Below are 27,453 nucleotides of genomic sequence, written 5' to 3'. Positions count from 1 at the left end.
AAATATAATTACTATTATGTTGTAACAATGTGCAGCAAAAACCATAATACATCAAGCATCCTTAAGCAGCTGCAATGGTTGCAGAGGAGGGTGACCGAGATGATAAAGGGTCTTGAAACCAAGCCTTATGAGGAACAGTTGAGAGAAATTGGGTATGTTTAGCCTGGACGGGAAGGGATGCAGGTCGCGCTGTGGGTTAAACCACAGAGCCTAGGACTTGCCAATCAGAAGGTCGGTGGTTCGAATCCCCACGACGGAGTGAGCTCCCGTTGCTCGGTCTCTGCTTCTGCCAACCTAGCAGTTCGAAAGCACGTCAAAGTGCAAGTAGATAAATAGGTACCACTCTGGCGGGAAGGTAAACAGTGTTTCTGTGCGCTGCTCTGGTTCGCCAGAAGTGGCTTAGTCATGCTGGCCACATGACCCGGAAGCTGCACACCGGCTTCCTTGGCCAATAAAGCGAGATGGGCGCCCCAACCCCAGAGTTGGCCACGACTGGACCTAATGGTCAGGGGTCCCTTTACCTTTACCTAGCCTGGACAGGAGAAGAATGAGAGGCAATATTATCATATCCAAGGAGGATGGAGCAAGCTTGTTCTCTCCTGCTCTAGAGGGTATGATGGGAAGCAAGGGATTCAAATTACAAGAAAGGAGATTCCAGCTAAACATCAGGAAGAACTTTCTGACAGTAAGAGTCATCTAGCAGTGGAACAGACTCCCTTGCAAGGTGGTGGGCTGTGAGATTGGAAGAAATTTAAAGACTACCTGCAGAAACATTGTAAAATTAATGAATGTTAAAATGATGTTGGATTGAAAATAAGTGGTATTAGCAACAAAGTTAAAAGGAGTATGCAAAAGTGAACTGATAATGGGTGAAAACACAGGGTTTTAACATGTTAAGATATAGAGTTAAGATAAACGAAAGAGGGTAAGGATTTGCTGATTTGATTATTTTAATGGGAATACAAAAACGGGAGGTGTGAGGAGGTCAAAGAAACAAGCTTATGAGTTTAAAGTTACAAAAAAAAAATGGATTTGTTTTAACTTCTTTTTTTGTTCATTTTTTCGTGTTGTTTTTTGTACTTTGTATTCTTTCCTTTTTTCTTTTTTTGTTTTATTATGTATTTTTGGTATTTATGATTTTGTAAAACCTTAATAAATATATATATATATATATATATATATATATATATATATATATTTTAAAGGAAGGTGGTGGGCTGTGCTTCCTTGGAGGTTTTCAAGCAGAGGTTGAATGCCATGTATGATCCAGTTGAGATATTGGGGGTTGCCCCAGATGTCTCTTGGGGTCCCTTCTAACTCAACAATTCTATGATTCTCATGGAAAAGAAAGAAGTGAAATAAAAAAAGGGGAGGGAAAGAGAGGAAATGACACATCAAGAGGGGAGAGGGACAACATAACAAAACACTATACAGTGGTACCTTGGGTTACAAACGCTTCAGGTTACAGACTCCGCTAACCCAGAAATAGTACCTCAGGTTAAGAACTTTGCTTCAGGATGAGAACAGAAATCGGGCTCCGGCGGCGCGGTGGCAGCAGGAGGCCCCATTAGCTAAAGTGGTGCTTCAGGTTAAGAACAGTTTCAGGTTAAGTAGGGACTTCTGGAATGAATTAAGTACTTAACCCAAGGTACCACTGTACAGTCATATCTTGGGATGAATATGCTTCAGCTTAAATATTTTCGAGTTGCGCTTCGCGTCGACCCGGAAGAAACAGAGCGTGTTACTTCTGGGTTTCACCGCTCGCGGATGCGCAGACGCTCAAAATGACGTCACGCACATGCGCGGAAGAAGCAAAACACGACCCGCGCATGCGCAGACACGCAGTTGCGTCTTACGTTCGCTTCAGAATGCAAACGGGGCTCCGGAACGGATCCCATTCGCATCCAGAGGTACCACTGTGGTGCCTCGGGTTAAGAACTTAATTCATTCTGGAGGTCTGTTCTTAACCTGAAACTGTTCTTAACCTGAAGCACCACTTTAGCTAATGGGGCCTCCCGCTGCGCGATTTCTATTCTCATCCTGAAGCAAAGTTCTTAACCTGAGGTACCATTTCTGGGTTAGCGCAGTCTGTAACCTGAAGCGTCTGCAACCCGAGGTACCACTGTAATTTTATTTATTAGATTTCTATACCTGCCATTCACCTGAGGTTCATGGTGCAGTTTACAATATAAAAACATAAAAATATACAGAATCATAGAATTGTAGAGTTGGAAGCACCCCAAGGGTCATCTAGTCCAAGCCTTGCAATGCAGGAATCTCAACATATCTGACCCTGCCTGCCTTTGCAAATATGCTAGCAATTTTGTTGCTGCGCCAATATAGTAAGGAACAAAGAGAGTTATTTGTGTGCATACACACACAAACACACAAACACACACACAAAAAACGGGAGTTTAAAAGGCCATATAACACCACCTATGGACAAGCTGCAAAACTTAGAATCATAGAATCATAGAGTTGGAAGAGACCACAAGGGCCATCTAGTCCAACCCCCTGCCAAGCAGGAAACACCATCAGAGCACTCCTGACATATGGTTGTCAAGCCTCTGCTTAAAGACCTCCAAAGAAGGAGACTCCACCACACTCCTTGGCAGCAAATTCCACTGTCAAACAGCTCTTACTGTCAGGAAGTTCTTCCTAATGTTTAGGTGGAATCTTTTTTCTTGTAGTTTGGATCCATTGCTCCGTGTCCGCTTCTCTGGAGCAGCAGAAAACAACCTTTCTCCCTCCTCTATGTGACATCCTTTTATATATCTGAACATGGCTATCATATCACCCCTTATCCTCCTCTTCTCCAGGCTAAACATGCCCAGCTCCCTTAGCCGTTCCTCATAAGGCATCGTTTCCAGGCCTTTGACCATTTTGGTTGCCCTCCTCTGGACACGTTCCAGTTTGTCAGTGTCCTTCTTGAACTGTGGTGCCCAGAACTGGACACAGTACTCCAGGTGAGGTCTGACCAGAGCAGAATACAGTGGCACTAGTACTTCCCTTGATCTAGATGCTATACTCCTATTGATGCAGCCCAGAATTGCATTGGCTTTTTTAGCTGCCGCGTCACACTGTTGGCTCATGTCAAGTTTGTGGTCAACCAAGACTCCTAGATCCTTTTCACATGTACTGCTCTCAAGCCAGGTGTCACCCATCTTGTATTTGTGCCTCTCATTTTTTTTTGCCCAAGTGCAATACTTTACATTTCTCCCTGTTAAAATTCATCTTGTTTGTTACTTATTTGCGGGAAATGAGGGTTATGGGTTTGTTCTTGTTCTTATTATGTATTTTGTGTTTTTATTTTCGATTTTTACGCTGTGACCTGCTCTGAGATCTTCAGGTGAAGGGAGGTATACAAATTTAACAAACAAACAAGCAGAGTTTCGAAAACCCTTAAAAAAATTCCCATGGGCGAAAACCAACCCGCACAAACTCTACTAAGAACAGCATAGAAACTCCAAACTGCAACAATACAAATTTAATATGAAAAAAGCAAGCAGTTTTCAAAACCCTTATTAAAAAAATCCCACCAGCCAAAACCAACCCGCACCCTTCGCTAAGAGCAGCCCAGAACTGGAATTGCAAAACTGGAACGAAAATACACACCGCCCCTCCGCCCATCATCCCATACAGGCAAAACTCCTGGTTTCTACTTGCCCTTCCTTCCTCAGAGCCAGGGCACCCGCAGCGGCGGCTTCAGGGCGCCTCACCGCGCGTGCTCGGCCTCCTCCCCGGCCGCGCATGCGCGCGGGGCTAGGCGAAATCACAACCCAGTGAAACTTATGTCTCTGCTTGCCCTTCCTTCCACAGAGCCGGGGCACCCGCAGCGGCGGCTTCAGGGCGCCTCACCGCGCGTGCTCGGCCTCCTCCCCGGCCGCGCATGCGCCCTGCTGCCCGCGCGCGGGGCGAGGCGTCGTGCGTGAGGTGTGTGTGTGTGTGTGTGTGGATTCGGTTCGGCCGTTGGCGCCGACTCCTCGGTTAAATCCCTTCATGGCGGCCCCGGCCGGGTTGCCGCGCCGCTAGGCCTCGCTGGCTCCCTCGCCGGGGCGGTCCCCCCCTCGAGGGAGGCGGCCATGGCGAGCCGGGGAGCTCCGCTGGTGCTGCTGGCGGCGGCGGCGGCGCTGGCGCTGGTCCGAGGCGGAGGCTCCTCAGGGCTGCCCGAAGGCTGCAAACAGGACGGCGGAGGAGGAGGCGGCGGCGGCGGCGGCGGTCGCCTCAGGAGCGGCAAGGCTTCTCCGCCGGCCGAAGCGGGAGTGGGAGGGAAGGTGGTCTGCAGCAGCCTGGCTCTGGCCCGCGTCCCGGACCCCGGCGGGCTCCCCAACAGGACGGTCACCCTGTGAGTAAGCGAGGCCGAGGAAAGGGCTTGGGGGGTCCGCTGGGAGTGGGATTGGCTCCCTGCGATGGAGACTGCTTTTTAAAATCTTTATTATTATTATTATTATTATTATTATTATTATTATTACTATTATTCGTTGTGGTTTTCTCCTCCCCTCGGTAGTATAAGGGGAGGGCGGGGTATAAATAAAAATTTATTATTATTATTATTACAGTGGTACCTCGGATTAAGTACTTAATTCGTTCCAGAGGTCCGTTCTTAACCTGAAACTGTTCTTAACCTAAAACACCACTTTAGCTAATGGGACCTCCTGCTGCCGCCGCGCCGCCGGAGCACAATTTTTGTTCTTATCCTGAAGCAAAGTTCTCAACCTGAAGCACTGTTTCTGGGTTAGCGGAGTTTGTAACCTGAAGTGTATGTAACCTGAGGTACCACTGTATTATTATTATTATTATTATTATTATTATTATTATTTTAAAATTCTTTTTATTAATTTTCACATTAGATCACCAATGAGAAAAACAAATCAACGGTTACAACAGTTGTAAAAAACCCCAACACACACAAAAAAGAAAACTAAATAAATATCAATACATAACGTATAAACAATGTCGATTTCCATTACGCTTCTTTGTCTTCTCATTTATATCTTTATATCTTTAAGTATTTTAATTATTCTTCTACACACCTATTGACTTCCATCCCTCCCGGTTTCAGGCTTCTTAGTATGAATAGTTTGTTTCTCCTGCAGTTGATAGTTATAATGATTTGCACATCGTAAGATCTATATCAGTCCTGCTATAGTTTTTAGGTTCTTGTAATTCCCTTCAATATAAATCATAAATTTATTCCATTTAAAAATAAAAATAAATAAATAAAATAAATTATTATTATTATTAGTAGTAGTAGTAGTAGTGATCGATTCGGCCCTGCTCTTTACCCCGTGTGTTTGGCTCATTGTTTATTATTCCTTCCCACTCCCCTTCATGCCGCCTTTTCAGCGTGGTTTCGGGCTGTGCCAAAGGCAGTGTGCAGATAAAAAGGTGGTGGGGTGTTTTGGGATGGGTGGGTGTGGAAGATGCCCCGTCTCCCTCTCGTGATTGTTTTTTTTTTCCCTTCTCCCCCTACTCGGCTAATAACGCACAACCCCTATAACAGGGGTCAGCAAACTTTTTCAGCAAGGGGCCGGTCCACTGGGACTGGGCTATATTTTGGGGAAAAAATAAATGAACGAATTCCTGTGCCCCACAAATAACCCAGAGATGCATTTTAAATAAAAAGGCACATTCTACTCATGTAGAATGGCCCCACAAATAACCCAGAGATGCATTTCTAATAAAAGGGCACATTCTACTCACGTAAAAACACACTGATTTCCAGAACGTCTGTGGGCCGGATTTAGAAGGCGATTGGGCTGGATCCGGCACCCGGACCTTAGTTTGCCTACCCATGCCCTATAACAACACCTTTCTTTTAATATATATATATATATATATATATATATATGGGATGTGGGTGGCGCTGTGGCCTGAGCCTTGGGCTTGCAGATCAGAAGGTCAGTGATTCAAATCCTTGCAATGGAGGGGAGCTCTGTCCCAGCTCCTGCCAACCTAGCAGTTCGAAAGCATTCCAGTGCAAATAGATAAATAGGCAGCACTGTGGTGGGAAGGTAAACGGCGTTTCCGTGTGCTCTGGTTTCTGTCACGGTGTCCCGTTGCGCCAGAAGCGGTTTAGTCACCTGAAAGCAATATGAGCGCCGCAACCCCATAGTTGCCTTTGACTGGACTTAACTGTCCAGGGATCCTTTTCCTTTCACATACACACACACACACACACACACACACACAGTCATACCTCAGGTTGCAGACGCTTCAGGTTGTGTTTTTTCGGGTTACGGACTGCTGAAACCTGGAAATACCGGAATGGGTTACTTCCAGGTTTTGGCGGTCGTGCATGCGCCGAATCGCAACCCGTGCAGACGCGGGTTGCGAACGCTGCCGGTTGCGAACATGCATCCTGCATGGATCACGTTTGCAAACCGAGCATCCACTGTATGTATATAGATTTATTTGATTTTTCAGCTTAAAATGTTACAGAGATACATTAAACATCAATCATGAAAGCAAGATTCCAGGAATCTCCTGCACTTCCACCCCGCCCCCATGTGGGTCCTGTTATTAACCAGTTCTTCCCGTGTCTTTTTTGATAATCCAAACTCTTTACTTCCATTATGTCCATAATTCAGCTTTAAACTACAAGTGCTATCCCAATCCTACTAATGATTTTAACTGTTTACAGTGGCCTTTAAGATAAGTTATAAACTTTACACATTCCTTATTAAAAATTTGGTCTTCCTGACTATAACAACACCTCCTGCTTCGTGCTGGAGTCTGCTTTCTGACTATGGAAAGGCGGCATGCAGATAATGTGAAGTATATGGATGTTAGGGGTTGTCCTATGTACTTTTTTTTTTACAGGGTGCATCCTCCTTTTCATGGGTATGTAAAATGAGAGCCATCATTGTGATCCATAGGTAAAAGTATAAGTTGGCAAATGTGTCTTATCTCTCTCTTCGAAATATGGCAACCCTAGGATGTGTGGAAGATGTCCTGTCTCCCTCTCGTAATTGGTTTTTGTCACTCTGTGTAACAGCGCTCCTTCTCACAACCCCACAACCCCATCTTTTGCACAACCCCATAACACCATCTTTCCTTCCCTCCATCTGCCTCACACCATAGCGTGGCGTTTTAGCTATGGAAAGGTGGCATACAGACAAAGCAATGTGTGCATGGCATGGAAGATTCCTGGTCTCCCCCTCATAATTGTTTTTTTGTCACACAGTGTAACAATGCTTGTTCATGCAAGCACTTTGTAAAGAAAGTAAATAACAACTTCTTCCTTCCCACTTCCCACTTGAGCATATGCACTATGGAAAGGCAATATACAGGAAAAGGGATGTATGGAAGATGCCTGGTCTCCCTGTAGTAAATGATTCAGTAACACTCTTTTGCACTTTGAAAATAAAGTAAATGGCAACATCTTCTTTCTTTCCTTCCTCCCAATTCACACCTCACTCACAGTGCTTTTTAGGAAATACTGTAATGGCTTTCCTGCAGGTACATGAGCTGCATGAGCATTCCAAGAACGCCTTTGCCTATGCTGGATTGGACCAAATGTACCATCCAGCAGCCTTTTGTTCATTTTTTTTAAAAAATATTTCTTTTAGTTAGTTTGTAAAATTTATATAGCGCTTGATCGTGTTGGTGGTGGGAGCCTCTCAAAGCTGTTTACAAAAAGAGGAAAACAATAAAAAGCATTAACCAAAAATATTTTTCAAATGTAATTTGAAACATTCAAATAGTTAAAAATGCAATAGAAATGGACTAAAACAAATTAAAACTTGTACAGTTTTTCTAAATATCTGGGTAGACTTGTCTAAATAAGAATGTCTTCAGCAGGCACCAAAAAGAATACAATGACGACACCTGCCTGATATCAATATATTGCCATATACGTTTGTCTTGTTTCTGTTTTCCCATTTTCTCCTTCTTTCACTATCTTTTCAGTTAAAAAAGAAAAGCAAATAAACAGAGATGCCACTGGTATGACTCACTTAATGTTAAAGCACAAGCCCCCTCTTCGTCCCAATCTTTTGGTAGCTTACCGAAAGGGTATGAGGGTGATCACCAGTCGTCTTTGGTTTGCCACCAACATCCAGAACTCAAATGCATACTCTGAACATTTAAGTATCACAGCAAAATGGATATAATATGTAACTACCTCACAGCATTCTTGTGAGGCTAGAAGAAAGGAGACAGCCACAATGCTTAGAATAATGAGAAGAATTCCAATATATCATAAATTTATGAGGTTCAAAAATGTTTGGTTGCTTAGGAATATATTGACTATCTTAAGGACAACAAATGCTATGGTTATGCATTTTTAAAAAACTTGTATTTTTAACAGTTTTTTAAAGTTTCAGGATAGGAAAGATAAATGAGAAAATATGCATGCTAAGGTTTTGTCAAATTTATAAACATTGTTTATGCCACTGGTCTTCAACTGGTGGATCAGGACCCAACAGTGGGTAACAGCCTGTTCCAAGGTGGGTCACAACAGGCACACTACCAGTGGTGAATATATGGTAAAAGATTAAGAATTGGGTCCTCAAATGCACATTTGGGTTAAAAGTGGGTCCTAGGTCTGTAAAAGCTAAAGAGATCTTGTCTATGCTATATACCTGTTACATCACAGTGAAGCTTATTTTTAAACATGTTGATTAGACCATCTGTTTTAATATTCAAGTTACTATTTTTTAAGTGCAAGATCCATTTCAAAGAGGCAGTATGGGATATTATTCCATAACCAAAGAAAAGTCAGGAGCTATTGGAAATGTTTGAAGTTCTAGGTAATAACATATAAGCAACATCTTAACACACTGGTAACCTTTACAGATCTATTCATTACAGTGACTGCCAGAATATCAACTTGGAGTTTACATCTTATATATTTGTGTTGAGGGGACTTGGCAGGCATAGGGAGGTGGCATATGAAGTAAAATAATAGTGATGTAGCTCTTGGCAGCTAATTTTTATGTTCTATGCAGAACGATATAAGTTCTGTACCAAAGAATCTCCATAAATCACACAGAAAGAGATTTCTGTGTCCATTACATCTGAAATTACATTTCATGCCAATTTGAAATTTGGCCAAATTTAACATTGTAGTAATGGCAACATTTGGTGTCTCTTGCTAGATATTTGTGGCAGAAAAATACAAAGCTCACCTTGTTTGCCTGACTGCAATAGGACACCCAATAATTGATACAGGCATTGTATTGGTCATTTATGTTGAGGGGTTAATTGGGTTAAGTTTAACTCTTCTTTATGGCAGGAGGAGAATGGCACTGTAATAAAAATGGTTTTGGAGTGAATGCCATGAACTACTAGGCCTTTAAGTTTTAAGATAATGTCTATATTTGTTCACGCTACTAATAAAATAAGCTCCTGAGCAAGAGGTACATTTGGAATATATATGGTGTGTATAACTTGTTTAGAATTGGGAAAGACTGCCACTTGTTTATAGGATTGTCTAGAGGATGGATTTCATTGTTGGTTCTGGCAACTGTTCCTACTACTTTGCTTTATAGGACACAACTTTTAGGTGATCACATGACTGCTAAGGCTTGTAAGATTCTGGGAAAGAAGGAATGGTACAGAGTGTGAACGAGTTTCCCTCTGAATAATAGAATGTGAGACATCAAATGGAATTGTTTGACAGTAGGTACAGGAAAGACAGAAGGAAGTACTTCATATAACATATAATTAACTCAGGGAGTTCATTGCCACAAGATATAGTGAAAGCCGCAAGCTTAAATGGCTCTTAAAAAGGGGATTCGACAAATTCAGAGAGAATAGATCTGTCAGTGGCTAGATTAGAATCTGTATTCCCGGAGTACTGTATGGTGGAGACAAACAACTGGATACTTCCCACCATCGTACTGTGTAAGCTTCTAAAAAGTATTTGGTTAGCTGTTGCAGGAAATTGAAGGACTCTTGGGATTGATCTAACAAAGCAGCTATTGTGAAAGAACCATCTCCAGCCACTCCAAAAGATCAAATTTCAGAGGTGCCAAACAGTTTTTTTGTAGTCATCAAGTTGAGTACCAGTCCTAATTAGGGCTGTGAGAGTTTTTTATTTATTTTTAATTAATTAATTTATACATCACTAGCATGACAGAATGGCTACTAAGCAGTTTACAAGAATAAAATCAATTATAAAAGCCATATGTATTTAAAACGCACAATTAAAAAATGCATCAAAACACTTAAACATGTGCATCAGAAAGCATAACAGTTAAAAGAGCAGGTATAACAGTTGGATCAGGAAGATCAAGGGAAAGGGAACACTCACCTAAATAGATGCACCTTTAAGAGCCTGCAGATTGCCAGTACAGGCGAGGTCTTCTCTATGCCAGCAGGGAGGTATTCAAAAACACTAGTACCACTAGTGAAAAATATAAAGCCTCAAATGTATAGTTGGTTACTTGCTCTAACCTTGGATATGTGGTTCTCATAAAGACTGATAAATATCTAGTTGGAACAATACCATGAACTACAGATTTTAATTTGATTGTCGTTTTGCAGTATTTTCCAACTTAAAATTCAGACATTATTCCCCCCCCCCCCAAAAAAAAATGGAATGTAGTTTCTTAAACCTTATGAACTCTAGCCCATAGAACAAAAAAAAAATTGCATTAAAAGAATAATGAAAACTAAAATTTTATATATACAAATGAACAGTTTTATTACAGAACAGCCACCGCTTTACTACTTTCTTATTGAATTTGAAAATGACCAGGAAACTGTTCTGTGAAACAACAAATGAAGATACTCACCCTTCAGTTCCTTATTTTCTATTTAGCTGACTTGATTATATTTTATTTATTAAATTTCTATATCACCCTTCATCCAAGGATCACAGGGTGGTTTACAATATAAAAACACAAAAATATATAGCATAATTATGATACGATACGATAATCTTTATTGTCATTGTCCCATACAGAACAACGAAATTGAAAAATATACGTAAAATATTCAAAACCCAACAAGCGTGCTATCCCAACCTGGTTAGCCCCCTAAAAACTCTGATACCCCATTTTTTAATACAATATACTCCCATAGAGACCCCTTACACTGCGTTTAAGACCAAAATCGCATTTGGGTAGAAACTGTTTCTCAGGTGGCTAGTCCTAGTTTTTATAACCCTGAACCTTCTTCCAGAAGGCAGAAGCTGAAAGAGATCATTTCCGGGGTGCGCACTATCCTGCGCTATCTCTGCAGCTTTCTTATGGCACCCGGAAGCATCGATTTGATCCAAGGTGGGAAGAGTGCAGCCAATTATTCTCTCCGCAGTCTTTACAACCCTCGACAGCATTGTTTTTTCCCTGACCGTGCAGCTCCCAAACCACACACACAGACCATACGTTAATACACTCTCCATGGTAAAAGGCCATCAACAGGTCCTTTGAGAGATGGTTTTCTGGAGGATTTACAAACAACACAGCATGTTTTGTAAAGACATTTGATACTCTTGCCATCCACTTCCCCATCAAGTGTTATCATTACTAGATATTAAGTGGCCTGCTAGGATATTGAGTTGCTTGGAATCTCAAAGACTACCAGAGGTTTGGGATGGAGTAGAAGCTATGCCCAAAAGCAGACATAAATTCCACATCACTGGCTGGATTCAGCTAACTGTTCCCACTAGTGGAAGCCTGTTCAAGAACTTCTGCTAGCACAGTGGGGTGGCACCCCTGCTCTCCCCAAATTGAACCGAAACAGTGTGAGGGGAGCGGAGGGGAGATTGTTCTACCAGGCAAGTAGAAATACTTGCATTGACAGAACATTTGTAACGGCATGGTGTTAAATTCCTCTTCATGCCTTGAATTTTCTTCATAACAAATCTGTTCACAAAACAACTCAAAATATATGGATAGAAGTAGGTTCGCAGCATGATGCCACATCCCACTGCAGCTACTCCAATGGCTAAAGCAACATTCCAGAAAAGGGAAGTAATGCAGTTGCTGGTATGGGAAAGGCAAGATGAATCTGGTGTCCCTTGGGAGGTGACCTGAAGCTTTGCCACAAATGGGCTTTCCTCAAGTCCTGATGCAACTTTTCTTCAGGCTTTAGCAAGAGGGCAAGGTGCCTTTTTGTGCCAGCACTCAAGCTCTCAGTCCTGCAGACATGTATGTTCCCTGTAGGATGGCAGATAGCAGGAGGGAGGGCAGTTTAGTTTGGGGAAGCATCATAGAAGGAAAGTGTGTGCGTGTGCGCGCGTGCACACACCCACCCCCCCACCCACCCACCCCTTGCTGTTTCAACTTAATTTTGGGGATCTCAAGGCTACTTCTAAATAATCATACAATCATCAAGTCCTTTATGTGATCTATCTTGGCTCCGAGCTTTGTGAATGAACGAGGATTTTAACTTGTACAGTCATACCTCAGGTTGCGATGGCTGCGGGTTGGGCGTTTTCAGGTTATGGACGCGCCGAAACCCGGAAGTACCGGAACAGGTTACTTCCGGGTTTCGGCGCATGTGCAGAAGCACTAAATCACGCTATGCACAGAAGCGCCGAATCGCGTCACGCGCGTTCGCAGACGTGGTGCTGTGGGTTGTGAATATGCCTCCCGCTTGGATCACGTTCGCAACCTGAGGTTCCACTGTATCTGTTATGTGCAACATAGTTTGTTTTGCCTGGAACCAAATGCTCTGGGTGACCTGCAGAAGCCTTGTTTGTACAGCTTTTTACAGCTTTGTGTCCTACCCTACTTTTAAAGTGCCAGAGTTGAACCAGTCTTCCTGTTTACCTTCCAGAGTAAGACAATCTCTCCACCTTTTAAGGGTGGAAATATCTGTCAGAGATCCTTACGTATACTGTATAGTGAAAAGTTCCTTTGTTTTTCCAGCATCTCATGGTGTTAACAGTCCTGTCTTTTCCTAACTACTGCTTAAGAGGCAGTCCACTATAAAAACTGAGAAATACAAGACTTTTCTTTCCAGAGCTGTATTATGTGTATGCTAGCCATTCATATAATTCAATTATGGTTAGTATTTTTTTCCATTATAGAATCTTTATATCAGTAGTAATTGTAGTAATAAAACCATATTTGCATATCTGTTCTCCAAAATTACTTTGAGCACATCTTTTTTTTTTAGTTTGCTATACGGCTGTAAAATGTTCAAACTTGTAAAAATAAAGCCATTTTATTTGCCTTACCAAAAGAAAGAAGCCAACTGGAAAAGGTGGGGGGGGGGGTATGAGGAAACAGAAACAGGATTCTGCTATCTAGACTTGATGTTTGTGGTTTGATCATTTTGAGGTAACACACTACCAGTTAATTTAAATGAACTTTCTGCCTTTGTAATTGAGCAGACTGTCAGGATTTGTCAGGTCTTGGCCTAGGTTCTAGACAGGATGCAACTGGTGTTAAGTTCACATTGGATCAGGTGAACTAGGAACAAAAGGCAGGAGACAATAGACAGATAAGAATCAAAAGGCCAGAGGCAAGTGCAGAGTCAGAGCCAGGCAGAAAGCTGACTGACTTGGGCTAGTCACTGTGTCTCAGCCCATCTCTAGTAAGCTTTGTAGTTAGGCAGTTTTGAGGCTAAAAGTGCAGAACAAGGGAATTGTACACTCCATCTTAAGCTGCTTGGTGGAAAGGCAATATTCAAGTGTAATAAATAGGCCCCACATTTTAAAATTATATCTAATTATGCTCTGTCAATATTTGTTTGCATTAATGCTATTAATCATACTGCTGCAAAGCCTCAGCATAAAGTTGCTACTTAGTTGGCTCATGAAATGCAGATAATAAAAAGTGAATCTTGTACGTTTTCAAAGGTCTCATTAAAAAGTAATAGTCTTCTACTTTGTACTTTATTTTCTCAGTGTGTGGTGTATAATCCCCCCTCCCCCGGGTTGGAGGCTTCAATGCTGTACAAGGTGAAATGTTCAGCAACAATCTGTTGAAAATATATTATATATAGAAGTACCTTGACAGAGGACGGAGCTTAGAACAGTTTATACTGTCAAAACATCTGCAGATGGTGCTTAAAGCAATACTGTGCAACTCTTTGAGGGTTTTTCTTTGTCAAGTGTTTCTTTCACAGTGTTCCCTGGAACTTTCCCCAGAAAAATATTTACTTACACTTCAGAAAGCTTTCAGTGTGGCCACTGTTTTCTGTAGGAAAGATATTTCATGATTGTACAGATGGCAGCATATCCTCTTAGGATAACCTTTCATATTATGATAGGAAGTATTTACTGTTATTAATAATGGCTGGCATCCAAAAAGCTTGTTTGATTCACACAGGGGACTCTTATCAGTCATACAGAATTCTTTTCCCTGATTAAGCAGCTGATTCCTATGTCGCATCACAAATAGTGAACATAGGCAGACTATTAAACAAGTTTCAATGTTTGTATGTATCATAAGAGGGTACTTCCTGAGTGACCAATATCATATTTGCAAGTGTCTATATACTGTTTTGTGTTAGCTAATATTATTTGAACTCCAGTTAACATTAAACTGTTTGCATGTTAACTGGATAGATCTTGCCTACAAAAATAGTCAAGATGTTTTCCCAGATAGTTTAAATGCTTTCTTTTTATTGTGTTTATAAGAAGCAGCAATTAGTACAGAATGCTGCAGCACAGTGAGACCCTGTCAGCCTCTTGACACCTCTGCTCACTGGTTGCCTCTTTGCTACTGGGCCAAATTCAAGGTGTTGATATAAAGAGCCCTTAACAGCTTGGGACCAGTTTACTTGTGGTATTGGTTTGCTATCTGCAAAACTGGCACTGTTACAGGTACCGTATATGACTCATTCTGCACTTGTAAGAAATTTATCTTTTAGTGTGGCAGCACCTACACTTTGAAACTCCCCCTCCTATTGAAAACAGAAAGGCTGTATTCTTTGGGGCACTTGCTTAACACTTTCGTCCAGGCATGGCCAAACTTGGCCCTCCAGCTGTTTTGTAACTACGACTCCATTATCCCTAGCTAACAGGACCAGTGGTCAGGGATGATGGGATTTGCAGTCCCAAAACAGCTGGAGGGCCAAGCTTGGCCATGCCTGGTAGGCAAACCTATCCAGACATGTAGAAGTTACATCTGTTTTATCTCTTTTAAGCTATTGTTAGCTTTTATTTCATATATTGAATGCTTTATATACTTGTTTTTTATTGATACTTTTATTGTTTTGTTACTTTTGTAACTGTTTAGAAGTTTGTGTTTTCTTAAAAACAATAAATCACTATATAGATTTAAAGAAAAAAGTGAGGGAGAGAGGACATTAATGGTAAGTCAAAGTACAGTTTACCATTAATGTGTGGGCTCCTGAAGATTGCAGCTTCTTTGCTCCTCCAGGGATTCTGTGAGCTGAGCTGTGGTTTGACTTAGCATGTCTTCGAAATCCAGGCTTAGTTGTCACCAAGGTTTGCCACTTGTGGTTTGTCTGGAGGAGACAAACCACAAGTCCAGGTTCGGATGACACATTAAGGCAAATCACTCCAGAGAACTGTCACTCTCATGCCCTCGTACTAAAGGTAAAGGACCCCTGGACAGTTAAGTCCAGTCGAGTTCAGCTATGGGCTGTGGCACTCATTTCCACTTTCAGGCCAAGGGAGCTGGCATTTGTCCGCAGACAGCTTTACTGAGTCATCTGGCCAGCATAACTAAACTGCTTCTGGTGCATGAGACACTGTGACGAGTACCAGAGTGCATGGAAACACCATTTATCTTCCTGCTGCAGCAGTACCTAGTTATCTACAGTGGTACCTCGGGTTAAGTACTTAATTCGTTCCGGAGTTCCGTTCTTAACCTGAAACTGTTCTTAACATGAAGCACCACTTTAGCTATGGGGCTTCCCGCTGCTGAAACACCGCCAGAGCACGATTTCTGTTCTCATCCTGAAGCAAAGTTCTTAACCCGAGGTAATATTTCTGGGTTAGCGGAGTCTGTAACCTGAAGCATATGCAACCTGAAGCGTATGTAACCCGAGGTACCACTGTACTCAAGCTGGTATGCTTTTGAACTGCTAGGTTGGCAGGAGCTTGGACAAAGCAATGGGAGCTCATTCTGTTATGCAGATTCAAACTGCCGACCTTACAACTGGCAAGCTTGGTGGTTTTAACCACAGTGCCACCCATGTCCATGTTGGCACTATATATGAACGAGCTCAGTGAGACCCAATGCTCACAGTCTTACTTCATTTTCTCCTTATTTCTTGCACACTTGAAAAAGGGCTTACTTGGAATTCTAATTTTGATCCAAGGAACTATATCTAATGCATGCATATCTAATATAACAGACTAGGGTGTGCATGAGTTTTTGCAGCTTAGCTTCAGGACCAATAACTTAGGGGACCAATTCTGTAAAGCAGAACTTTCCAAACTGTGTGTCATGACAAAATAGTGTCACTGCAGTGTATAGGTGTGTCACGCATACACGCCCCGCACTCCTCCTGGGGCTGGGAAGGCGTTAGTTTAACCTCTGGTTTGCTAGTAAAACTGAATTACTGAGTCGTGAAATGATGCATGTCCAAAATATGTGTCACCAATATGAAAAGTTTGGAAAGCTCTGCTGTAAAGCATAATTTTAAGCAGCATAAGATGGAAAACCTCAAACATTTACTCTAATGCTACTGCAATTGTTTAAAAAGTGAAATATTGTAATGTTTTTACATTATTTTGTTTTATAGAATTCTGAGCAACAATAAGATAACAGAATTGAAGAATGGTTCCTTTGCTGGATTAAGCCTTCTTGAAAGATTGTAAGTCCTGCCCCCCCCTTTTATGTTTTAAGTATTATAATGCGGAAGGAGATGTAATGGAAGGGAGGGGGAATTTACCTCTCTAACTATATTTGAATTTTTTTTAAACTACTACAACAACAACATTAAGATTCTCCAGAAGTTAATATACTTGGATGAATAGTTTTCCTAGTGTACGTATAATAAATACAAAACTAATTGCTTCAAATGTAATAAGAAATAAGGAAGATATTTCCATATAACTTTAGCATATTATTCTATCAATGCTTACTTACAAATAAGTTGCCATGATGATGATGATGATGCCACCCATCTGACTGCGTTGCCCCCACGATTCTGGGCTGCTCCCAACAAAAATAGTTAAAACACAGTACAACATCACACATTAAATTTACTTTCTCTCGTGGAAATAAACTTACGATTACAATTCCAGTCGTGTTTGCTGTAAAGCTCTTAGGTGCAATATAAATAATAGCAAGGATTTAAAGATTTAAAGAACTTTCATTAGGTGCATCCAAGGGCTTAGGTACACCCAGCTAAATTTTTGTCTTTTGAATGGCAGTGCCGCATGGCAAATCACAGCCTACTTATAAAATTCCCTAGAGTTTCAAAAGAAGTGTGCAGTGTTAATGCAGTGAGGGATAGCCTTTTTATTATTTTTTATAATAATAATAATATTTACACTTTTTTTAGGCACCTAGAATAGTCACACAATGAAACTATGCTGTTGATGATGATGCCTTCATTACAATAGTAATGTATACATATATGTTTCCATAATCACATTTTGAGCGGGTTAACTTTTTGAGAGATGGGAACAGTTTTTCTTGCAGTGCAAAAAAATCTAGAATTTTCTTTTACTGCGTTTAATTAAGGTTGTAACTTAAAAACTTTAAATATTCCAGTAATATTTCTAAATGGTAAAGAATTTGTCTAAAGTGATTGAGGACTGAGTGAGCATTGAGAAGACAGGTTGCAGACAGATAGGAAGACAGGTTGCAGAAGACAGGTTGCAGACAGATAGGCCTTTTAGCAGTACAGAAATGCTGCTTTTGTGCAGTGAGGCTGCAAGTGGAATTCTAACTTTGGATTCACACTGCACCCAAAAGTCGTATTTGCTGCAAGTTTGTAAACCATCATCTCCACAGCAAAGCAAAAGTAAATGGGCATTATTGAGCTGGGATTGGAAATGCAAAGAGATCATAAATACATTTACTCAAAAGTAAGTCCTATTCTGAATTATACCCTTTGATTAGCAATGTCTTCTTGTTTAATGTTGTTTAAAATGGCTCCTGATCTTCTGCAGCATTGCTGAAATTGCTTTTTAATCACTTCCTAAAACAATTTTCGGTTCAGGATGCTCCTATTTAAAGCTTTATTCAGTACACATTTACTTGGAAGCAAATCCCACTGGATTCATTGATGCTTATCCCCAAGCTGCAATTGAGGGGCAAGGCAACCTGCTGTTGCTTTCCTGAAGCCAAAGTTAAGTCAGGTGTGCAGATGGAGAAATGGTCTATCGCACAGGACGTTTAAGTACTTAATTAGCTGTTACACAGAATGAGTTTGGATTTGGATTTGATATCCCGCCTTTCACTCCCTTTAAGGAGTCTCAAAGCAGCTAACATTCTCCTTTCCCTTCCTCCCCCACAACAAACACTCTGTGAGGTGAGAGTTTGTATGCACCTCCATGTGCTCTCTTCAAGATCCCGCCTCCATGTTCCTTGAGCTTCTTATACACACAATAGCCCTACTTCTTTCTATTCATTAGAACACAGAAAGCTGCTTTATATTGAGTCAGATGACTGGTCTTTCTGGTTCAGCATTGTCCACACTCACTAGATGCAGCAGCTTTCCATGGTTTCAGATAGAAGCCATTCCCAGCCCTAACTGGGATTGCCAAGGGGTGAATCCAATACCTTTTGCATGCAACACAGCCCTGTAGTCTCTTTATGCAGTTCAGCAGGAGCTGAAAGGTATTTGAGGAAAGAAAAGATTTAACATTTCCTTCATTTTGTGTGCATCCCAAATACCACATTTTCCTTAGAACCAGAAAGTAATGTAGAACATAAATAAATATGCTGTCGTTTTGTGGCTCAAACATGATGAGCATAATCAAGCACAGAGCTATGCACTTAAGTCCCTTCTAATCATTGAGCTTAGGCATGCCTAATGTTGTGTTGAATTGCAGCCAATGGGTATAAATGTGGCATTTTACAAACTTTGGCAGTTCTAATGATCTCTTTAGGAGCTTATAACCATATATCCAGGAGCTTTCATTAATTGATTGTCTGAATACATGTTGCTTCGCTTAGTAGCTTGTTCAAGTGGGAAGTGACTGCTATCTATTTTAGGAACTGCAGCAGTTGCTGAGAGAGACTGTAAACCTGCAAAGTGCATCTTGGTAGCATGTCAACAGAAGTTTTTGATGCAGAATACAGTACTAACCTTAAAATGTGTTATTTGCTATGGTGTTTGGAAATTTGTATGTTGTTCCAGGCTTGATTCTCTGTGGCCCAGGTCAGCATCTAGATTCACATTTCGGGAAGCTGTGTCCTAAGGGCACAGCTTCACAGAGCCCTTTTGACTCTTAGTTGGCAAGTTTGGGGTCAAACAGCATCCCCAAAAAGGCTGTATGTATTTGTGTAGCCCTGCCAGTTATTCATCCCAGTCTACTTTAACTCTTCCCAGTTGAGTTTTTATTGAAGAGCGTTTGCTGTTGTCATGCTTTACCATCATTTCCCCAAAGCTTCTATTTACTAGTTTGCTTTTTCTGATAAACTTTACTCAATATTTTGTCTTGGAGGTGAAACCATTTTGTCTTGGAGTTGAAAACACAGTATAATGTTAAAGATCACTGTTAGAAGATCATCATCATCATCATCCTTTATTAAATTTGAATACTGCCCTTCATCCAAAGATCCCAGGGTGGTTCACAACAGAAAAATACAAAATAAGAATACAAAATACATAATTAAGCAAACACAAACAAATAACCTCCTTCCCACAAACACATTTAAAAAGCCATAGAATATTAATCGGCCAAAAGCCTGGCTGAAGAGAAACCTTTTTGTCTGGAGCCTAAAGATACGTAACCAGCCTTTCTGGCATTCCACATGTGGGGAGCCACCACAGAACAAGGCCCATTCTTGTGCTGACACCCTCCAGACCTCTTGTGGAGGAGGCGCACACAAAGAAGAGCTCAGATGATGATTGCAGGGTCCGGGTAGGTTCATATGGGGAGAATCGGTCCTTGAAGTATTGTGGTCCTGAACCATTTAACACTTAATAGGTCAGCACCAGCACTTTGAATTGGGCCTGGAAACTGATTGGCAGTCAGTGCAGTTGGGCCAGGATTGGTGTAATATGCTCAAACCATCTTGCCCCAGTGAGCAAGCTGGTCACCAAATTCTGCACCAGCTGAAGTTTCCAAACTGTCTTCTGAGGCAGCCCTATGTATAATGTGCTCCAGTAATCTAACCTACAGATTAGATTACCTATGTGGAACAAAGGTGCATGAATAAAGTTTGCTGGTGTCATAAAGGAACCCTCACCCCAGTCCTAAAGCATTTGTCCAATATCTTATATAGAATTATTAATCTGACAGTTATAACTTTCTTATTGTTGTGCAGTTTGGCACCAGTGAGAGCACTGAGATTTGGGGAGAAAGTGAATACCTTGTGTTGTTTAGTGATGAGTTAGATGACCAAGGTAATGAAAACCCAGTGTTAATCTCTTGAATAAGATTTCTGGAGTAATCAGACATAATATACTTTTTATTCTGTGTATATTATAGATCTCAAGGTAAGAGCAAAAAAAGAATTCTGGTTTTCACTTGTTTTATTTATCATTACTTCATTGTTACTTTTTAATTTACTGTGTTATTAAGAGAGAGCTTTTGTTTCAAATCAGATGTAAACTCTTTGGGCACAATTTTTCTCAACGTGGGTGTAAGAATCCCAGTAGGGAAGAACAGATTTGCTTTCCCACTCTTGCCTTTGTACCTGCACAAGTGTGGATGCACACCAGGGATTTATGGGAGGTAATGAGATGTTGACAGTCTCTCTCTCTCTCTCTCTCTCTCTCTCTCTCTCTCTCTCACACACACACACACACACACCTGTCCAAGATTTAGTCGAGGAAGCCTGGTGTAAAACTGCATGTGTTCCAAAGATGTGCTGTTGGGAGAAGATGGCAAGGCTTTGTTAAGCCTCTTGGAGACCCCTTTGTATGCAGGCATTTTGCTCACGTGGGGGAAAGATTAAATCCTTTGGCTTTTTTTTTTAAAAGAGTTTTCTGCTTCTAACTCAGCTCAGGTTCAGGTTCTTTAACACTGAGTCAGGATAATGGAAGAAATGTCCCCATAAAAAACAGTGATTAAGGCTGGTATCAACATTTGTAACTTAGGCTGAAAATCAGTGGAAGGATTTCATGCTAACCCATTTCTCTGAAGAAAATATTTAAATCAAGAAGTGGGTATTTAAACCCCCCCCCCCCCATGTTATATTATAAAGTGGTTCTCCACCTTGTAAATTTAGTCATACTACTACAGTACTTTTCTATCGTAATCCACACACTTTGGAAATTTTCTTTTTCTTTTTTTAAACAGGGACCTTAAGAACAATCTCATTAGCACTATAGATCCCGGAGCTTTTGTAGGACTTTCATCTCTAAAAAGACTGTAAGTATTTACATTTGTTAACCTGGAATTAAATGGAATGTCAGAAAGTAGCAATTTAAATGTAGTCTGAACTAAAGCTTTTCTGATCTTTTAAAAAAGCCCTTAAGCCATAGGCACCAGACCTCTTACTTTGCAATGTTATATTACTGTTGTTTAAATCTATACTGTTCACTGCTCTAGAGTACTGTATGCAGTTCTTTTTGCCCCATCTTTTTTTTAAAAAAAGTTGATCTGGAGAAGGTATAGAAATCACAAGGTGCTTGGGCATTTTATTTTATTTTTTTAAAAGAAAACAATGCAGTGCTCTTCTCTCCCGCCATTATTATATTCAGAAAAATTGTGTGTTTTAAGACATACACACTTACCTAGGAACTGGCCTGAGTGAACTCAGTGGGACTTCTGAGTAGATATTAGTCTTCCCTGCAAATCTGACATACTGAATGACCAGCACTTTTTTATCTCTGTCATTTTAGCTAGGATTCAAATGGACACCCCTAAATTTGGTGCCTTACAGATCAGTCCAACTATGTCTATGCAGAAGTAACTCATATTGAATTCCAAGGGGCTTGCTTGATCACAGTCTAAATTCTGGTTTCGATTGTTGATTTTTTTTGAGTGAATTAAAATTACTTGAATTAAATTTTGAGTTACATGTTACATGGTAAAATGAAGTATTTTGGGGGTCTTTTTTCGTTTTGAACAGAGACCTAACAAACAACCAAATAGGATGCCTGAATGCAGATATATTTAAAGAACTTGCAAATCTTGTTCGGTTGTAAGTATCATTCTGTTAAATATTATTTTTAGCAATAATTTGAATTAAGCTTTTAGTAAACTCCTTTGCTAGCTAAATTGGTAGTCTATTGTTCATATAAGGATTTCAAAATCCTTATCTGGAATTCTGTTTTACAAAACATGTATTCCTAACTCAAAATGTATACATGGTTTGTAAAACAGACTTATATTCCACATTATTCACCCAAAGATTCAACTTCTGCTGCTGCGATTGTTTTGCCAATTACACTGTAATACTTTTCCTCTGTGGTGGCCTAGCTAGACAGAGAACTAGACATGGGTGAGATACATGCAAAGCAGTACTTGCTTAAGGGGCAGCCCCCACCATAATGATGGTTTGTGTAATGAGTTACAAGTGGAATTGAGAATAATCTACATTTTTGATCCAAAATAGTCCAGAATAGCACAAGACTTTCTCTGAAGCTGACCGAACACTTGCTGTGTACTAATAGCAATCTCAGTCTTCCAAGTTCTGATCCAAAAAAGCACCATAAGAGGAAGATGCCAGGTGGCTTGGGAGTGCCAAGGTTTGCAGAAATACAAAATACCTTTAGGTAAAATATACTGGGGGGGGGGGAATATATAAAATATATATAAAAATAAAAGAGACCAGTAGCACCTTAGAGACCAACTAAGTTTGTTCTTGGTATAAGCTTTCGTGTGCATCAGATACACTGAAGAATACCACACACACACACACACAGAGAGAGAGAGAGAGAGAGAGAGAGAGAGAGAGAGAAGAGAATAATATATTTTATATGTTTTTATATATTTCGACTGCGTCAGACCAACACAGCTACCTACCTGAATCTATACTGGGGGGAGGGAGAGATAAACTCCCAAAAGTAAGGTTTGAGTTTGGTCTGTGGACATGGAATGCTCACAGTTGGAGAGGTGGAATGGAAAACTGGGGGGGGGGGGGGGGGAGAATTAAACCCTGAATAACCACACCCTACACTGCAACAAGTTTGTTGTCAGTCCCACTTGTACGTATCTAATGTCAGTGTTTTAAACTTTCCTAGAAATCTTTCGGGAAACCTGTTTTCCTCACTTGCGCAAGGAACATTTGATCATCTTACATCACTGAAATCTCTGTAAGTGTGAATCTGGGTGAGGGGTTTTTTGGTGTAATTTTGAAAATTAAGTACTGAACATAACCAAATTAGATTTCATTTTATTTTACTGAAAAGCCAGTTTTGCCTCGGGCATTATGATTTTTTTGTTGTTGTTTCTTAAAACTACAAGTGTTGTACTGAGCAAGTATGAACTTAGGAATATTAACAGCAGCTCCCAGGTGTCCTGTGGCGTATAAGAATTCCTTCCAGATAACCAAGTATGAAAGGATAACCAAGTGTAAAAGTTTAGGCAAATGGAAGAGTTGTTGGCTGTTCTTTAGGCCACTGTAATGTTACAAGTGACTTAAGAAGGTATGCATGGACAAATGAGCTACTGAATTTTTATGACCAAAATACCTAGTTGAGTATTTTCAGTAATGCAGAGTTGGGCTGTTGATTGATTACAAATATTTGGAAATAGCTCAGTTATATACACCAAATTTATACCGGTTTCAGTGGGATTTTGCCTCTTTAAAAAACAAAAATCTGTCTTTTGTTTGTTCCAGTGAATTTCAGACTGATTATCTACTTTGTGACTGTAATATTTTGTGGATGCAGCAGTGGTTGCAAGAAAGAAATATAACTGTTCGTGAGACCAGATGTGCTTACCCCAAGTCACTGCAGGCTCAACCAGTTTTGAGTGTTAAGCAAGGTCTTCTCACTTGTGGTAAGAACATTATAACAAAGCAATGCTGACTCTTAATAACTATTCCCAAAGTGCATCTTTCCATTCTCCTCACGCAATTTGGTACTTTTGCACTAACACCAGGGCCTAAGTGTTATTTCTTTAAAAAAGGAAAAAATAAGTTTAGTGTCTTTGTGGACAGCGATAGAAGGCCCTAGGAACAATAAACATAATACATGAAGTTGAGCTTTAGACAACCAGTGTGACATACCACTTTAGGTGTTATTCTTGTATTTAAATATTAGACCAGGTTTGCTGGTAGTTTGAGAATCTTTAACTTGCAGTAAGTGCTGTCTAATATTTTGTAATTATCATTCCTTTTAGGCTGATGCTGCTTCTGGTTATATGACATGGCAGTTCTCCAAAAGAATTTTTTATTTTACATTCAGTAAATACATTATATTTATCTAAAACATGGTGTTTTGTTTCAATGGAATACAGACCCCCCTCTGGAATTACCATCTTTCTACATGACTCCCTCTCATCGTCAGGTTGTATTTGAAGGAGACAGCCTGCCTTTCCAATGTATGGCTTCGTATATTGATCAGGACATGCAGGTTCTGTGGTACCAGGATGGGAAGATAGTTGAAACTGATGAATCCCAAGGCATTTTTGTTGAAAAAAACATGATCCATAACTGCTCACTCATTGCAAGGTGAGGATTTGGGCTGTAGTTTCTTCTAGAACAGGTGGCCAACTTGTGGCCCTTCAGATGTTACTGGGCTCCAACTCCCATCATCCCTGACCATTGGCTGTGTTTCCTGGAACTGATCGAGGTTTAGTCAAATGACATCTAGCGGGCCTTATGTTTGCAAGCTCTATTCTAGTAGATATCTTTGGCAAAGCAGGCATTTATTCACCTTTTAAAAAAACTGTTTACTTGCTCTTGAATGTTGGTTTTGCCTTTTACCTTAGTGCTCTGACCATCTCAAACATTCAAGCTGGATCTACTGGAAACTGGGGCTGTCATGTGCACACCAGACGTGGGAATAATTCAAGGACTGTTGACATAGTGGTATTGAACAGCTCTGCGCAGTACTGCCCGCCGGAAAGAGTTGTCAACAACAAAGGCGACTTCAGGTTGGTGATGACAGCTTTGAAGGAGAATGTGTCTGCTGCTCTTACAGATTGCTTTTGAGTTCAAATGTTACCTGATTCTGTTCTCCTTTATGATAAAGGGTGAGTTATCATGACTCTCAGTTGCATTAGATAAGGAAATGAAGAGCCAGTGTCTTATTTATTGGGCCTCCTTGTTGGGAGAAAGCCATCACAACTCCTTCAGATTAAAAATAATCAGTTAAAAGTACAAAGCTGGTATTAATGTAGAATAAGTAGCCTTGATCTAACTTAAAAAAAGTAAAAAGTTGCTGAGGTGGACTGAAATATAAAACTTTATCTAGAAACACCACTTAGATTATTTAAGGGGTAGAAACCTCACAAGAAGAGGCCAAATCCAGCCCTCCCGGCCTCTGTGTGGCTCTTCAGATACTTCCTATGACACATCCCTTACTTTATACCAGTGGCGGACCTTGGGATCTCAGATTTCAACAGTGCCCCGTGCAGTGACAAAATTTGGTGCCTCTTGTGCTCCATTCTAAATAATAGTTGCTGCAGCACCCCCAAGTCTCTGCGCCCAGTGTGACCGAACCAGTCACACTTTCCTAAATCTGCCTCAATTCATACCATCCTTATGTGCTTTTGCCTGGCTAGAATGTGATCACTCTTCCTGGTTGCCTTCATGGAAGATCGAAAGGAGTGTTCTGTACAAAGGTAAAATGTACATTTGCCTCTTTGCTCAGCTTTGCCCCTGGCCTTGCCCCTGGGAGGTTGCCCAGATGAGAATGTGGCCCCTTGACTGAAGAAGGTTCCCTGCTCTTGGTTTATTTGTTCAGTCATTTAAAACCAGTTTGCATATTACTGTGAAACAACTGTGTTCAAGCAGTAAGTGTAATAGATGTAACAACCACTATCTGCATCTAGGCGATGTTAATTACTGTTGGACATTGCACCCACTCACCTTCATTTTGCACTTGTTTCTTTCTTCACCTTTTCCATTCTGACCTCTTTGCTGCTGGTTAAACTAACAGCACATTGCCTCTGGAGGTGCCAGCCATAACAGTTAGAGTCTCTCTGTGTAAGGTAACGCCTTTTCTAACTTACGTCTGTTGCACTTTCTAGCAGTAGTGCGTACTGTGAAGTGAAGTAAGTCAGTGTAGAGGCCATTTGTCTTTTGATTTTTGTTAGCCTGTCCCTGTCATTCCCTCTCCCCACCTCCAAATCAGGATCACTTTGCATAGGATGATTTTGTACGTGGATATCACTTCCATGTGGCGGAAATATACATATACCATGAACTGCAGGATATAAGACTGCACCACTTAGAAGGTTTTTGTCAAGCGGTATATAAACCTTGTCAAGTAAATGAATAAAATGCCTTGATTTCAAGTTAAGGCTTAATACCTTGCATGTATAGCCCACAAATGGTTTATTAGCTTGTTTGCTTGCTTATCCCTATGAAAATCATTTGTGAGACACTGACTTGGCTTGCCTGTCATATTAAAACATAGGTGAAGTAAACTATGGTTTAAGCTGAATGAGTAGCATGCTGCTCAAATACTGTTGCTTCAATCTTCTCCCCTGCTCACGCTGCACTGTGAAGGAAATGGTTGTTGTATGTGAACCTGGGCTTGTGGTTTGTTTCTTGAGGGAAACCAAGATTTGTTCTTGGCTTAGCACTCAGGGTTTGTTTGAGGGAAACAAACCCCAATTGTATGTTGTTCACACAAACCAGGCTCTGACTTGTTTCCTTCCTAGCTCAGTCCTCTCAAGGCTTTGGTGCTTATATCCTGGTCCATTTGACATACAAACTGGGATTGATTGTTCAAAAGAGGGAATGAAAGACCCCCTTTTGCCTGTTTTACTTTCAAGCATTTCTTGCTTGTCAGAGGTGACCAGGTGAGTTTTACAGGAAGATACGCCCTTAGGAAATGGTGGCCTTTATATGCTCAAAATATATGTTAGGTTTGCATTGGTCACCTTTTCAATAAGACATGGATCAAAACTACTCTAATTCTGTGTACCTAGGGGAGATTGGTACTTTTGGTTCTCCAACCTTCAATTACTGCATCACAGATCTCTGTTGAAATTGAGAGGTGCTTTAAAAGCAATTTGTGATACAACATTTGGAGGAAGTGGCCTGTGTGTGTGGTATTTCAACAGTTCAAAGATGAAAGGTGTAAAATTTCATTAGCCATCTCCAGGCCCTTAAATGCCTCAAGTAGTTCTTTGGAGCCAAGCCATGTCTGCCTTTCTCCTGTTACTTTAGTCCTTTCCCTGGTGCAACCTTTTCCATTTATAGGAAATGCTGTGTTGAGTTGAGAGGATAAAAAATATAAGAAAGTTTCTGGCAGTGTTTATGAAAAAAAAATGCAGAGGAATTTAAATAACTTTTAAAATACAATTGTGAATTGTTCGTTTTGGACTTACAA

The 27,453-nt window shown here is 40.7% G+C and overlaps 1 protein-coding gene across 1 annotated transcript in view; it reads left to right on the top strand.

Annotated features, from left to right (window-relative positions):
• The first annotated feature begins 3,965 nt into the window (after positions 1-3,965).
• Positions 3,966-27,453, top strand: part of ADGRA3 (adhesion G protein-coupled receptor A3) — a 51,579-nt gene continuing 28,091 nt past the window's right edge. Inside the window, exons 1-8 of the mRNA XM_079989633.1 lie at positions 3,966-4,345; positions 16,618-16,689; positions 21,299-21,370; positions 22,074-22,145; positions 23,188-23,259; positions 23,787-23,947; positions 24,407-24,620; positions 24,881-25,045. Coding sequence (XP_079845759.1) covers positions 4,083-4,345; positions 16,618-16,689; positions 21,299-21,370; positions 22,074-22,145; positions 23,188-23,259; positions 23,787-23,947; positions 24,407-24,620; positions 24,881-25,045 — 1,091 coding nt within the window. The 5' untranslated portion in view covers positions 3,966-4,082. The remainder of the gene's footprint in view (positions 4,346-16,617; positions 16,690-21,298; positions 21,371-22,073; positions 22,146-23,187; positions 23,260-23,786; positions 23,948-24,406; positions 24,621-24,880; positions 25,046-27,453) is intronic.

The sequence above is a fragment of the Podarcis cretensis genome, assembly GCF_951804945.1.
Source record: "Podarcis cretensis genome assembly, chromosome: 9".
In the NCBI taxonomy this organism is placed as follows: Eukaryota; Metazoa; Chordata; class Lepidosauria; order Squamata; family Lacertidae; genus Podarcis; species Podarcis cretensis.
The sequence above is the reverse complement of the archived record's forward strand: the minus strand, read 5'-3'. Positions and strand labels throughout refer to the sequence as shown.